Source organism: Colias croceus, chromosome 25 (assembly GCF_905220415.1).
Source record: "Colias croceus chromosome 25, ilColCroc2.1".
Lineage (NCBI taxonomy): Eukaryota > Metazoa > Arthropoda > Insecta > Lepidoptera > Pieridae > Colias > Colias croceus.
This window is the reverse complement of record NC_059561.1, coordinates 4,243,391-4,259,285: the sequence shown is the minus strand read 5'-3', so window position 1 is coordinate 4,259,285 and position 15,895 is coordinate 4,243,391. Positions and strand designations below refer to the sequence as shown.

At 31.8% G+C, this 15,895-nt stretch overlaps 2 protein-coding genes across 3 annotated transcripts; both read right to left on the bottom strand.

Annotated features, from left to right (window-relative positions):
- Positions 1-5: 5 nt before the first annotated feature.
- On the bottom strand, positions 6-5,608 carry LOC123703236 (S-methyl-5'-thioadenosine phosphorylase-like). 2 transcript variants are annotated; one of them, XM_045651176.1, is made up of 9 exons: positions 4,770-5,368; positions 4,254-4,477; positions 2,724-2,899; positions 2,144-2,281; positions 996-1,175; positions 792-867; positions 531-617; positions 271-393; positions 6-116 (listed from the first exon to the last, which is right to left on the bottom strand). In XM_045651176.1, the coding sequence occupies exons 1-9, from the start codon at positions 5,152-5,154 to the stop codon at positions 81-83; spliced, it is 1,425 nt and encodes a 474-aa protein (XP_045507132.1). In that variant the 5' UTR covers positions 5,155-5,368; the 3' UTR covers positions 6-80. The 2 variants fall into 2 exon arrangements, with proteins under 2 accessions (XP_045507132.1, XP_045507131.1); XM_045651175.1 differs by lacking the exons at positions 4,254-4,477; positions 4,770-5,368 and adding an exon at positions 5,397-5,608.
- Positions 5,609-8,230: 2,622 nt separating this feature from the next.
- LOC123703043 (S-methyl-5'-thioadenosine phosphorylase) lies at positions 8,231-13,333 on the bottom strand. The gene is made up of 8 exons (XM_045650915.1): positions 13,310-13,333; positions 11,201-11,376; positions 10,689-10,826; positions 10,076-10,255; positions 9,820-9,895; positions 8,994-9,080; positions 8,579-8,701; positions 8,231-8,362 (listed from the first exon to the last, which is right to left on the bottom strand). The coding sequence occupies exons 1-8, from the start codon at positions 13,331-13,333 to the stop codon at positions 8,327-8,329; spliced, it is 840 nt and encodes a 279-aa protein (XP_045506871.1). The 3' UTR covers positions 8,231-8,326.
- Positions 13,334-15,895: the final 2,562 nt, after the last annotated feature.

The window sequence follows — 15,895 nt, the reverse complement described above, 5'->3', positions numbered from 1 at the left end:
AAGGTAAATGTATTGTTTTATTTCTTTACAATATGATAAAAGTATAAAAGGTAAGCTTATATAATAATGGAATGCTTCGATTATTCCTTAAGCATGATGGCGGACGAAACAAGTTCCTGAAAAAAAGAAAAACAAAATAAATACAGCATATTAGAGATTAAAAAAGTATTAGAGATTATTTGGTGTCGTCATGTTAAAAAATAAATGTAGAAATAAAAATGCGTACACACAACATTCTAACAAATAAATGATTTAATAATGAATAAACACCTTATGAGCTTTCAAATAGGCATGATCGGCTTTAGCGGCCAAAATCTGAATAGCGTCGACGATAACATCGGCTGCCTTTTTCACATTTTTCGCAAATGCTGCAAGAACATCGCTTACGCATACCTGAAAAAACAAATTGAATATAAAACATTATAAGCGTCACTACGTTTAGGGTTTTATAAGGCTTTTTTTTCCATCGCATACAAAATTTTAAGTGACTTATTCACATAAGTATAAAAAAGGGTAAAATATAAAATTACCGATTTCTCATTTTCTCTCCAGCAATCGTAATCAGTGACAAGGGCTACGGCTGCATAGCTCAGCCCCGATTCCTTCGCTAAAACCACCTAAAATATAAAAGGTTTTAACTGTACAGTAAAATGGTAAGTTAAAAAAAATGTTTTACGTAGGTATTTAGATATATTTTTCCAGGCAGAACACAGGAAAAAGTTTGCCATATAAAATAAAGTGTTGTCCATAAAACGATATTAGCTATTCTAAATTGGAGTCGCATAGCTCACCTCTGGTACTGTAGTCATATTTACAAGATGCCCGCCCCACTGGCGATGCATTAGGCTTTCTGCTCGACTGGAAAACCTAAAAATACAATCTATTAAGTACACAAAATTTTTAATGTTAATGTGTATCTTGTATGAAAAATAAACAAAATATTAAACATAAAGAAAAATTAGAAAACATTTCATGCCTAATTTTATGAACCTCACCTAGGCCCCTGTATAGTAACAACGGTACCACTATGATGGCAAGCATAACCTCTTGCTTTTGCGGCACTTGACAGCGCGTCACGAGCCGACGCACAAAAGGCGGGAAACATCGGCAAGTGACAGACGCCTTTTGGACCCCCTTCGGTGCGGTCGTAGAACGTGCATTTACGACCCCATGTTCTGAAAAACATTTTTAAATATTTATTTTTGAAGTGAAACTTCTTTATGCGCGTTGAGAGTAAAATTTCATATGGCAATACTGTCACGTCATGGAGTAAGGCGTCAGGCGATGATTTTGTTATAATCTAAGAGCCTACGACGGCCAGACTTTCCTTTCTTTAGGAAAGTTGAAAGTTTCTCTGTATATGTCTCCGATACAGATAAGAACGACTAGCAATTATCAAGTCTGGGTTGTGGTTACTTTGGCAGGAAACACGTAGTAAAGGTGTATAAAATTATACCTAACTTTCATTATAGTTTAAAAGCTAAATTTTATATATGTTACTTGGAGACGTATAAAAAGATGTTACCTCAAGAGCCGGACAGTTTTCATGGTTCTTACATCTTGTCAGACACATTTAAAAAATAACTAACATATCATCAAATTAACGCTACTACCTAAAAGTGTATCAAATATGAAATAACCCACTCAAAACATTAGTTTACTATAATTAATGACTAAAAAATAATAGTATAATATAAGTAATAAAGTTATGACTTTGTTATTGTGTCATCGAGATACGTGAAATTCCATCAACATAAGTCCCCGTAAAACATATGTAATAACTAATAACTTATTATACTATTATTTTTTAAGGTACAATTTTATACACCTTTACTACCTGTTTCCTGCCAAAGTAACCACAACTCAGACTTGATAATCGCTAGTCGTTCTTATCTGTATTGGAGACATATACAGAGACACTTTCAACTTTCCTAAAGAAAGGAAAGTCTGGCCGTCATGGGCTCTTGATCTATTATCTTTGAATATTGCCGCAGAAGTTTCACTTCTGACACGTGCTCGGCACACACGCTCTTTTTTAAATATGTAATGGTTAGTTTATTGCTTCTTTCATATTCTGTTAAGTTGTATAAATGTACGAATTAAGACTAATATAATATGTATAGCATTTGGACAACTACCTTACCTATCAATAAAATCGTCAATGATAACCAGACTCCCCGGTTCGTATTTCTCGTCAAGGCTGCCCGTAGCTGTGGTAGCGAGCACATGCGTGCACCCCACTTCCTTTAGCGCCCATATATTCGCACGGTAATTGACATCACTGTATAGGGAATGTATCTTGTAACAAATGTTTTTAGTATGTAGTGTGTCTAGGAGTATGTTCAGACTTAATTAAATAATTATTTCAAAGGAATAGGATGTTGCTTGTTGGAAAAGAACAATATTAAGAAAATATGATTTTTCGCCATGTTTTACGAAAAATAATAAAATCGTCTTTATTTGGTTCTCACAACATTAAAAGGTTACAAAAACTTAGTAATACTACACAATGTATACCTAGTAGAAGATAACGTTGTGAGAAACTGGTGCCTGAAATAGACTACATAGAATAGAATATGAATAGAATAGAAAGATTTATGAGTTGGGTTTTAAATGAGAGATCACGTTTTCTGAGAAAATTAACTATCATAATGTTTTTAAATTATTTCTTATTAAAAATATAATTAGGTAGAATTGAGAGCTTATACATCTTTTTTTTTCACCTGGGTTGGTACTGATGTTTCCTACCATGTCGTGCGAGTATGACACACGGCACGCCTTTAATGAAACCTTCAAGCAGAACATCAGATGGGTTTCCGAACGGGGTTGTAACGGCGCGTTCTACAGGGTTCTCGAACAAGCCTGGCTCATCAAAACCGGATCCTCCGATGATACCAATCTAAAATAAAATTATACAACATGGAAAGTCCCTATAAGTTATATTCATTAATTAAATAAGGGGGAGAAGGATATAAGGGTAAGTATATAATATGGGATGGTATTGGTAGGTATAAAAAAATTGGTTCCTCGATGTAATATGTACCTAAGTAGGAAATATATGACAGACTAGCAAATTATGGGCAGTTGATTAGGTAGGTATATAATAGGATTTGAGTTTAAAGCCGATCGGTTTTATGACTTGATTTAATTACCCTTCAAGATATTGTGTATCTGCCCTGTGTCTAATTATGTTCTAACATGTACCTAATTAATAGAAGCCCTTCAATTATTAAAAACAACCACACTATCCGATGCAAAATGGATTTTAAAACTGTTCTCAAATGTATTTTTTATGATTCTAGTCGAAAGAAATAATCACATCTAAAAGACCGAAGCTGGTCAATTTACACTAAAATAAATTGAACCTTTTTCATATGAGTTAAAGATTAATTAAGCATCTTGTTGAACTTTATTGTCATTGATTATGTCTAGTTTTTATTAATGATCGAAGTATAGGATTGATAGGACCAAGGATAGGACCTATTTATTTTATTTTTTTATTTAAAATAAATAGGTCCTATGCTACCTATAAAACTAGTGTTTTTTTAAGCACCCACATTACATATTTTTACATAATCAATAGGAAATAAGATTTGCAAAACAATCTTTCAATGTCTGTGTATAATGTAATATTAAAGTAACTAAATATTGCCCAATATTGAAAAACTTTTTCCTGTGTGGTACCATTATATTGTTCAATATGGTCAACAATAATATTGATCAATAATATTGCGTGTGTGCAGCTAGCCTATTCATTGAGCTATTATGATTGTTTATAATATTTGCAGTCATTAAGCATTCATGTCAATTATAAGTAATTATAATGAACCTATTTGCTAACGCAGAGCAATATTAAAATTAAAGTAAAAACATCATAAATATGGATATGGATGGAAATTTTGGAATTCATTTCTTATTCGTAACTCTATTACTTATAATATATAATAATATAATTATACTTTTAAATAATTTGGCTAATATCTAGGCAGCATTTTGTCATTATTATAAATGAAAGACACAGATAAAGAAAAAAAATTATAATAATTTATTCTAAAAGCTAACATACACCAAATGCAACATATTTAACAACACTTTGTACAACACTTTCATAATTATTTCTCAAGTCCTTGTTGGAATTTAACTTCTTTTGTTTGTTCATGTGCCTTTTGTAAGCTCTGTGCAATCTGAAAGTATTTTTTTGATTCATCTAAATTCTTTTCAACTCCATCTCCTTTCTTGTACATTAAGCTGACATTAGCGCAGGCATATACATGGCCAAGCTCACAACCTCGCTTTGCAAAAGAAAAGGCTTCTTTCATATCTGGGCGGATCAAATAGTCAAGAGTTTTGTTCTTTTCAGGGTTGTGTGGGTTTACTTGTTTAGGGTCTCTTGGTATGCCACTGAGGTACATGCCTGAGAGGTAGTGGCAAGCCATAGATTCATTTCTGTCGCATGCTTTTTTCAAGTAGTTGTAACCTGTAATCAATAATAAAAATAAATATTTGAATTGTCCAAAAGTTTGGAACCTTTTTATTAACAACAATATTGTATTTTACACATTAATTAATATCATGACATAACAAAATATACATTTTTTAGTTAAATCATCTTTATTGTGTGCTGTTTACACATTCATAAGTTTGGTGTAAGCCTTTTTACATAAAAATGCAGTTAATCGTTATAACAAACATTCCTCATTAATTAATTATTCATTAGCTATTAAAAATATTATTTTAATTATATTAGTACTGCAAGTCTGAAATCTTACCTTTAGGTACATCCTTAGGAGCTGTGGCGTTCGGGCCAGTTGCAGTAAGCAACAAGCCAGCATGTAAGCAAGCAGTGGGATCATTTAATTCACAACCTTTTTCGAAAAACTTTAAAGCTTCCTCTAGATCACTTTTATCTCCGCCTTTTCCGACCAACTTATAATTCCCGTACTTAAGACATGATTTCCCATAGTTATAGTCTAAACAATTGCTTTTAAATACTGCAGCTGCTTTCGTAAAATCTTTTTTAATTGCTTCTAAATAATCACCTAATAGGTGACACACCTCTGGCTTCTTTTCTTTGAAACAACCGAATCTATATTCAACGCCAAGGTTCTCTACAAATTCCTTGACCTCTTCCTCTTTTTTTAAGTCATAAGCCATTTTTATATCGTAATTTTATAATAATATTGGGCAATATGCAGCACGACCGCGAGAGGTTAGATAACACTTTGAAATGTGTCAAAATGATAACCCTTATCAATAGGTAAACACTACCGTTGAGCAACTTTTTTTATTATTTAAAGAAATAAAAAGATTATCCACCCTATAAATCAATAAAAGTGACTGAAAAATTAATAGATTTTTATTATATTTTCTTGTGCACTGCATTAATGTTCAATTACCTTAATTTTAGTTGTATCTCCCATTATTAAAGTGACTGCAACCACCGCAATTAATGTATTATTGTAATAAATAAAAGCAAAGAATAAGTTTTTTAAATGCAACAATTGTGCATTCTGAAGTTAAACTCATTCAGTAATAAACACAGAGCAAGTAATATAGGATAATAAATAAAAATTGGCTTATTGATCAAATCAAACTCAAATTGCAAATGAAACTCTATGATGAAACTCCAAAGTTGAAAAATAACTAAAATCACAGGAATATATGTCAGCTGTCAAGTAAAGTAAGTTGAAAGGTCGCAAGAGCTAAAAATTCTGTCAACCCGCAATCGTGGTCGCAATGCATCGATTTTAAATATTTCTTTTACGGTTTGCATATTCGTGAATCGCGCGTACATAATTTTATGATAATATATTATCTTTAATGCTCTAAGTCATAAGATATTATCCCATGGATAACCGGTGGTTAAACGGTTAACGGCATTTATAATATTATGTTGTGTCTATAAGAGCATTTTCACATTATCCGATCCGATATCGGATATCGGACGCCGATAGCAGATATCCGATATCGGAGGGAAGTAAAATGTATGAAATATGTACCTGTCTTTCACATTGTCCGATCCGATATCAGATATCGGAGCCGACACCGATATGCCAGCGGCTATCGGACGATAATATTCAGTGTTGCCAACTCAATTTTCGAAAAGGCAGTATACCAACAGCAAAAAAAGCACTAATTTGTGTATTCTCAGTCTTATAGGGCGCTAAATCTTAAAAAAAATTCTTTGCTTTAACCTAAAACCCTTTCTATATTATTTTAGGATGTCTTCAGTGTAATAAGAAAATGTGAACGAACTGAACTTAATAAATTTATCATAGGTACTACATGAACTTTTATAAATGTATATAGTGAAAAAATGACTAATTAATGACTCGGTACGTCTTGCTAAAAATACATTTAATAGATTTTGAAAGGTATTTACTAATATGTATTACTAAAACTATTAATTACTAATACTATAGTCGAGCCAATTTAATAGGCAACATTTGACGTCTATCAATTTTATCTTCGAAGAGATGTAACTTGTATAAAAACATCGATTAAAGTGAATTAATCGATACGGATTTGAAACATTTGTCAATCGAATTTATTTATTTATGATGATTTTTATTCACAAGTTATTAATGCATTCGATTCTAGATGTCAGATTTCGATTTTTCGAGTATAGGTAAACCAGAATCTGATGGCAATTAGGGAAATCAAAATTTTGAGTGTGCAACCCTAGGGAAAATGGACTGAACGATCTTGATACTGTTTATTTTTTATTTTGTCCTCAACATAATTAGTCACATTATATAAGTGAAAAATACTCTACTTAATAATGAGATATCCACTTAATATTATGTAGGTACATACTTACATGTATAATATAACTTTTATCTATGTAATACATATTATTATTTACACGTACCTATATATTATTTTGTATATTCATTATCATTATGCCATGTAAAAATATGGATGTAATGATAATGCAGATCAAAACTAGATTGCTAATAATTTTTTATAAAATAGCATAAAAATAAAATAAAACTATGTTTATTTTCGTAAGTATTAACAGATACACACATTATAAAATTGACTTGGACAGCTTGGACTTGACGAATAACCGTATTGGAAACTCTTATAATAAGTTTTCATAAAATTATATTGTAATCAACAAACATAATTATTAGTTACCTACTTATAATATTTTTAATTTTAAATATCAAAACGGGTAAGTCCAATTTACAAATAAAATATTCAAAATTGAAAATTGTGATGTGTTTGACCCTTCTTCATCGAATGTTTTTCTATACACATTATAAACAACACCTCTTGCTTGTGATCGCAGCGGCTTTATCGACATTTTAGAAGATTTTTTAGACAAAATCCTAAAAATTATTCATCAATTTGCAAAGAAGACAATTAATTTGACAACCAATTTGATAGTTGTCAAATAAAATTGCCATATGAAAATCTTTTATTTCTTAAATATAAATATGCCATCAGATACTGGTAGACCTATAACATCTCTGGTATTTAAAAAGAAAAAAGGTTTATTGACACAAAATTGTAGCGACGTCAGTTCTTCAATTCAGAAATTGTTTATTATGTTTATAATGGTTTATCAGTAAAATGAAATCTTAAAATTACTTGTATTGGTCATAATTATTATAAATATGTAATCGTAATTTAAAAAAGTTAAGCAAATGTGCAGTTCTAACAAAACGAAATATCATGTTATTCTATGTCGTCGTTACGAGGTTACGTTGTTGAATTTTGTTGAACTGTCAAATGTTGCCTATTAAAATGGCTCTACTATAGGTTGTAGTAGGTATTGATATAAATTTATTTAATTTATAATGTGTTAACGTAATATAATATATACTATACAAATGACCGATATCAAAACTATTTAGTAAATAGCACATCTAAATAATATGTAGTAATTAATGATATCAAATCTTTTTTACATTTTACTTTTCTTTTTTTGAAGTTGTTTTTAGTTATTTCTAATGTATGTACAACTATGATCGATCAGTTGATTTTTTTTTAATTATACCTTTTTTATCAACTACTTAGCAATTTAGTTTAGTTTTCTCTAAAAAAATCTGGCAACACTCATGATGATATCGGAACGATTTTATCGGACAATGTGAAAGGGCAAATTGTATCCGATATCGGATATCGGCTATCGGCGTCCGATATCGGATCGGATAATGTGAAAACGCTCTAACGGCTCTGGGATCTTACTCTTTATGTGGATTTTAAATAAATAATTACCTAGTTACATGCAAAATGTATTGTTTTATTTCTTTACAGAATTTAAATACAATAAAAGTAAGTATATAAGATTCACTTATATAATAATGAAATGCTTCGATTATTCCTTTAGCATGATGTTGGATGAAACCAGTTCCTGAAAAAAATAATAATAGTTAAAACATAAAATCAAACACTCGTTTTCATTCGTATCACGGTGTCACCAAAGGAAATTCTATTGAGATTGTGATATTATCTTGATGTAGGCAGAAATTATTAAAGTAGGTATTATCCGGAATATATTATATTTGAGTGTTGCTATGTAATAAAATAAATGCAGAAACAAAAAAGTATTAAAATAAAAAATAAACACCTTATGAGCTTCCAAATAGGCATGATCATTTTTAGCGGCCAAAATCTGAACAGCGTCGACGATAACATCGGATGCCTTTTTCACATTTTTCGCAAATGCTCCAAGAACATCGTTTACACATACCTGAAAAAATAAATTGAATATAAAAAATTATAAGCGTCACAAGTTTATTTTAAGGCTTTTAAGGTTCTGATTACCTATAGGTAATCCGTAATCAGAACCTTATACCTACCAAATAATCTACACAATGTGATATAATTCAAGCTTAAGATATAATATATTATATCTTAAGCTTGAATTATATCACATTGTGTAGATTATTTGATTATTGTTCAATTATTATTATTTACCATCACAAACAAAAAATAGGAAAAAAAAACATGTTTTACACAAAAGTTTTAAAAGATAAAATTACCGATTTTTCATTTTCTCTCCAACAATCGTAATCAGTGACAAGGGCTAAGGCTGCATAGCTCAGCCCTGCTTCCTTCGCTAAAACCACCTAAAATAAATAAATATTACAGGACAATTTTCAGACACGCCACGATCTGATCCCATACTTATGCTTTCGCTTGTGTTATGAATACCAGATGGCTGATAAACATACATATATAATTTTAAATAAATACTTATACCCCCCTCCCCCTTGGTGATACGTGGTGAGGTTTAAGACTACCCCTCCCCCCTCCCCCCTATATCACGTGTATTTTTTCGTACCTGCAAAGAATCTATTTTTTATTTATAAAAAAATACTGAAATTAGTATCATCTAATTTTATTATAGAAAATTAAAGACTACTATAATAAACGTTCAGAGGTAGACAGAAAGATTGCAGTTTGTTTTTGAATGACATAAAAATAATGAAAGAAATGCGAAAGTGCGTTTGACTAAAAATAAATACATGTAACGCCGCTTTTCGGTTGAGTATCGCGCACTTGTCGAAAAATTAAATACACGTGATATATTACTTTACCCCCCCTCCCCCTGGTGATATTTCGTGATTTTTTGATGGACCCCTCCCCCCCTTTCGAGCCTCACGTGATTAATGGACAGCCCCTTACACTATTGTACATCATAATTTAATGTATTTTTTCAGATAGAACAAAGGAGAAGGTCATCTAAAATTAAGATCCATTCATACAAGGTAGTGGTTATATCCTCTTTGCATACAAGATCCATCTTAATTTTAGTTGGCAATACTGGTGGTGTGGTATTTTGACACAACCTTTTATTTATCTCACCTCTGGTACTGTAGTCATATTAACAAGATGACCGCCCCACTGGCGATGCATTAAGCTTTCTGCTCGACTGGAATACCTAAAAAATACAATCAAGTTCATATTAAAATAATATTTTTTCACATCAAAAGTTTAAACTTTTGATGTGTCTCTGACACGACTTTTATAAGTAGTTAATGGAGACACATCCATTACAAGGTTGGCGAAACTCAATTTTTTACATCGAAATATTTATTAATCCTAATTTTATTAATCTCACCTAGGCCCCTGTATAGTAACAACGGTACCACTATGATGGCAAGCATAACCTCTTGCTTTCGCGGCACTTAACAGCGCGTCACGAGCCGACGCACAAAACGCGGGAAACATCGGCAAGTGACATACGCCTTTTGGACCCCCTTCAGTGCGGTCGTAGAACGTGCATTTACGACCCCATGTTCTGTAAAATATTCGTTTGATTTATTTGTATATTTTCTTGCTTCTTTCATATTCTGTTAGGTGCATTTCCACCAGAGATGTGCTATACAGCCATGCTACGAAAAGGCAATAGCTATGCTATGTAACTATTTGACCGTTTCCACCACTGCTAAATTGTATGTATCAACGAATGTGTTTGGTCGATATCAAACGCATCCACAGCAACGTAGCGTAGCACATCTCTAGTGGAAAAGCACCCTAAATTATAATGTAGTTACTAATTATTATTATTTACGGAAAATGGATTCGCATTCTGTAAGTACATTAAGGTTGCCAGATCCAAGCTGATCATTTCCTGGACATTACGCAAAATTCCGGGACAACCTCGGAAATCTCGGCCAGCACATAATTCTTTAAAAAAAATCAAATTTTAACAAAAAAATTGACTAACTTACCTATCAATAAAATCGTCGATAATAACCAGACTGCCCGGTTCGTATTTCTCGTCAAGGCTGCCCGTAGCCGTAGCGGCGAGCACATGCGTGCACCCAACTTCCTTTAGCGCCCATATATTCGCACGGTAATTGACGTCACTGTATAGGAAACGTTAAAGTTATGAATATTTGTTAATAATTAAATAAGTCGTAATTATTATCCCTGAAGGGTAGGTACCTATAACTTTACAAATAAAGAAATACTAAGTACATGTTGAGAGGGAAATAAATTAGTGAACAGTGATAGCGTTTTCCACCGTTTGATTCTATGCGTAAGTAAGATTTAAAGAAAAATTTGTATAATACCCGTCTGTGTGAGTTTTTAAATTACTTATAAAGAAAATTTAAACCTTTGAGAACCACGCCATTGAACACAGAATGAATATCTGTGCAGTAGTTTTTGAGATTATCGCGAACATGCAGAGAAGGGAGGACTTTTATTTTACGTACCTACTGATTAAAAAAAAAATCACCTGGGTTGATACTGATGTTTCCTGCCATGTCGTGCGAGTATAACACACGGCACCCCCATAATAAAACCTTCAAGCAGAACATCAGATGGGTTTCCGAACGGCGTCGTAACGGCGCGTTCTACAGGGTTCTCGAACAAGCCTGGGTCATCGAAACCGGATCCTCCGATGATACCAATCTAAAATAATATGGAAAACACACAATATGGAAAAGCCCTTTCTCTGATACGTTAGCGTTCGTGAGTAGTAAATATTTAGACGGTGAAGGAATTTTCGAAATCGGTCATGGTATGCAATATGCATGGCATTTCGATTATTTATTAGCTCTAAGTTATATTAGTCCATTGAAATGTTACATTTTTTAAGCCTAACCTTGTGTTTTTTAGAGGACGCAATTTTATTTTTTTGATGTGTAGGGGGGGGTCAGTTTGAAGCTATGACCAAGTTTGTGGGGTCGCCACCCTTGTCCCGCGGCCACCATCTTGAAAATAGCGGTTAAAATGGTTTTTACGATATATCTCTTAAACTATTTCTCTAATAAAAAAAAATTGTTAGCATTATTTGTTGCAAATTAAATTCTCTACAACTTTGGTCCAGTAACTTTTTGTCGTAGTAAAAAGTTATAAGCGAAAATGTTAAGAAATTAGAGCTATTTATATTTTTCAATAAAACTTTTTTTTATCATTTTACGAAGAAATGGTATCAGACCATTTTTGTAGATTGTTATTCAAGGAACAACTTTTATGTACAACATTTTTTCATTAAGTCAATAGCTAAGGTCTTACAGCGCTCTGAAGTGAGTACTATTTTTCAGTACTATCTATACATAATATATTGGCTATTGGGTCTTTTCCCAGACTCTAGAACAATGGAAGAACACTGCAGAACATTTCAGCCCTGCTTTTCGACGTAAAAAAAACGCGCTTCCAGACTCTACCTCCTGGGTGGTGGGGAAAAGAGTCAATAATAAGTTATTAATAATATTACAAAATTAATTATTAAAATATTATAATAACAAAAAAAAAACAATTACTGATGACCAATTATTATTAGTAGGCACATATGTAACTGTATAGTTAAGACTACTGAAAAATAGTACTCTCTTCGAAGCGCTGTAAAACCTTAGCTCTTTACTCAATGAAAAAATGTTGTATATAAAAGTTGTTCCTCGAAAAACAATCTACAAAAATGGTCTGATACCATTTCTTCGTAAAATGATAAAAAAAAGTTTTATTGAAAAATATAAACAGCTCTAATTTCTGAACATTTTCACTTATTACTTTTTTATTTATAGTTCTACGACAAAAAGTTACTGGACCAAAGTTGTAGAGAATTTAATTTGCAACAAATAATGCTAACAATTTTTTTTATCAGATAAATAGTTTAAGAGATATACCGTAAAAACCATTTCAACCGCTATTTTCAAGATGGCGGCCGTGGGACAAGGGTGGCGACCCCACAAACTTGGTCATAGCTTCAAACTGACCCCCCTACATATCAAAAAAATAAAATTGCGTCCTCTAAAAAATGCGACCCCAAATGTAACTTTTCAATGGACTATATGTAATAAGGGTTAAAGTCGGATTTATAAAGCTTGGTCAGGTCGTTACTGTCGCTGATTATGTCTAATTCCTTACGTTTTGAAATAAATATTATAGGAAGTAAAATTAAATTAATTAAAAATATTTAGGAAATAAATCATAAATGAAATGAGTTAAGTGAACGAATGGTAAATATACTTTTGCAATGCGTACTAAAGCAAGTGTCGTGAGGGTTTTTCGTGACACTTTAGCCTAGCCCCCTTAGGCCTTAGCCAACGTACCGCACGGGAACTTCGTTCCAATTATGATTGTATGGAAACTTCTAGTTGGCATTTCGATTTTCGCTTCCCTTTTTACATATAATAAGGTTCTCTACAAAGTCCTTGAGGTTTTCTTATTTTTTAAGTCGTAAGGCATTTTTATTTATTGTAATGTTATAATAATATTAGGCAAAAGTATGACGATCGCGTGAGGTTAAAAAATATGTAGGTACTTTGAAATATGCCAAAATGATAACCCTTGTCGTACGTAGGTACCTAGACGCTTATTCACTATATCAATGTTTAAATACCTTAATTTTAGTTGTATCTCCCATTTTAAAACTTTAAATTAATCAATTTTAAAAATAAATGCAAAATAATAAGTTTGTTCTAATCAAACAAACGTAGATTTAACTAATAAGTAGGTAATAAAAATATATCTTTATTTAAATTGCGCACTCTGAAGATTAAATTATTCGATATCACATTCAATACTTATGGAAAATCGGATAATAATTGATAAAAGTCGAAAGATAAAAATAGATAAAAAGATAAATTGAATCACAGCCCACAGTAATAGATGTTAGTTGTCAAGCACATATAATAACCGGCCAAGTGCGAGTCGGACTCGCGCAAGAAGGATTCCGTACTATGGGGATATCCCCTTAATATTTTACCTTTTTTAATTTTTTAGTATTTGTTGTTACCGGCAACGGAAATACATCATTTGTGGAAATTTCAGCTTTCTAGCTATCACGGTTTATGAGATATAGCCTGGAGACAGACAGGCAGACAACGAAGTCTCAGTAATAGGGTCCCGTTTTACCCTTTGGGTACGGAATCCTAAAAATGAATCGCAATTTGTGTTGGTAAGCGCATAACTCGAGAACGGCTGAACCGATTTCGTTAATGCTTTTTGATTATAATAGGATGGTTCTTGAGGAGAGAAAACGTAAACATGTTACATGTACATTGTACTACGGGCGAAGTCAGGGCGGACCACTAGTTACATAAAAAAGAAGCAAAGCTCATAGAGCTTAAAACTGAAAACTGTCAACCCCAATCGTCGCAACCTGTGGTCGCAACCATATCGCAACCACGTCGCAACGCTTAGATTTTATTTGATGAAGTGTAGGAAAAATAATATTATAATAATTATTTTTCCTACACTTAACTTCTCACTTGTGATTTTGCATCATAGATCATACAATGTATGCTTAATGGTGCGTTTATAAAAATCAAATCTTTAAAAATCGCGCCCGCGGCCGCGCGTGCGTAGACAGCTGTCTACGCACGCCCGGCATTTAGAATGATTTGACAGATTTACAATTTGATCAAAGAGTATAATGTATAATAGGGCATAGAGAGCCCTCTTGAAGCATATGAAGGCCAACCTATTTGACTTTGACTGGCGACAATGAGCCCTCTGGATTTTGGGGTTAGAACTTACATACATATATACGTTAATATACATAGGTAGTAGGTATATTTTTTTTATCACTACTCTTCTATAAATAACGACGCAATTTAATTTGAATAATCATTTCAGGCAAAAATAATGTGCCTGGAATAAATGCTCACATATTATATTTGCGTCGTTATTGAAATAGGAGAGCGATATTGTTTCAGAGAATACCTACAACTGATTTATTATCATTTATTTTCAACATTTTAGAAAATATAAGACTAAGATCTAAATGATTACAAAATGGATGGTTTTTAAAGATTTAGGTGATTTAAAAAAAAACTTTTCAGTTGTAATAATTACAAGATAATTAGCTTATATAATTAGTATTTATATTAGTTTCATTATATGAATATAAATACGGAGTCTTTAAAAATGAGATATTTGGAAGTGCTAAATAGGTATAATTCAGTCAAATTTCTTAAAACAAATTGAAGTACTTACTAAGGATAATGAAGAAAACGACAATAAAAGAAATTAGTTCTTTATTTTTTAAATGCTTTCACATATTGTAATATTACATATTTTTAAGTACTTATCTAAAACAAAACTGTCCGTGCACATAATTTTCAGTAAAACGTTTTGAAAGCCTGAACGTAGGGCTCGATTCAACGCACTTTCACCACACTTTCACGAGAACTATAAACTTCACACGATTATCAACAAAATGAACTAATTAAGTAATTTTAACGTAAATAAACTTCACCGTTCACGTATAGTCGCCGCCATTTTATGACAGAATTATCAAATACAAATTACAAAAAAAAAGTTAGTCAATGTTACCAATTAATAAATCATATTTAACACTTTTCATGTAAATTAAATAAGACGTTTTCAGTATTTTATTTAGTTAGACGCACTATTTTTTTATGTAAAATATTTTCCTGAATAATTATAGTTCTAGATAAGATAGGTACTGAATTAAAAATCTGAGATTATTGTTCTAATTCATTTAAACTTTGAATAAAGAAAGGTTTTCATTTGCCTTATTTTACTGCATTGATTTCATATAGGACAACACTGAGAAGCTTTCAGAAGATGTTGCAAGTTTATTAATTTGATACCATATGAAGCGATTGAAATCGCAAAATTATTTATTGGAATTTGAAAAAAAGTAAGACATATATGCATTCGATCTATTAAAATAAAACAATGTTTAAAGAATAATTTCCATTTATTTAAATATCTTTATTCACTTTGCAAAAACTTCGGAAAGTGCGATGCCATCTTTTGGGGATTTAATATAAACTTATTTAAATAAGTTTTTACTCGCCAAAGTATAGATCGCGTGGCTTTCTTTAATAAATGTCAGTTTGTTCTAAGTGTCCCCCCCCTGAATTTGATGTTGACAGTTGTCACTACTTTGTTTTATTTACTGATTTCAGATTTCATTTTGGAGAAATCCGAAAAAAAGATAATTGATATTTGAGAT

Excerpts from the sequence above, each read along its gene's own strand:
- LOC123703236 (XM_045651176.1), bottom strand. The coding sequence starts at position 5,154 with ATGGCTTATGACTTAAAAAAAGAGGAAGAGGTCAAGGAATTTGTAGAG. Across the intron at positions 4,478-4,769 it reads TCCTAAGGATGTACCTAAAG|GTTACAACTACTTGAAAAAA; the intron begins GTAAGATTTCAG and ends TATTGATTACAG. Across the intron at positions 1,176-2,143 it reads ATTGACGATTTTATTGATAG|AACATGGGGTCGTAAATGCA; the intron begins GTAAGGTAGTTG and ends AATGTTTTTCAG.
- LOC123703043 (XM_045650915.1), bottom strand. The coding sequence starts at position 13,333 with ATGGGAGATACAACTAAAATTAAG. Across the intron at positions 11,377-13,309 it reads GAGATACAACTAAAATTAAG|ATTGGTATCATCGGAGGATC; the intron begins GTATTTAAACAT and ends ATATTATTTTAG. Across the intron at positions 10,827-11,200 it reads AAACATCAGTATCAACCCAG|TGACGTCAATTACCGTGCGA; the intron begins GTGATTTTTTTT and ends TTTCCTATACAG.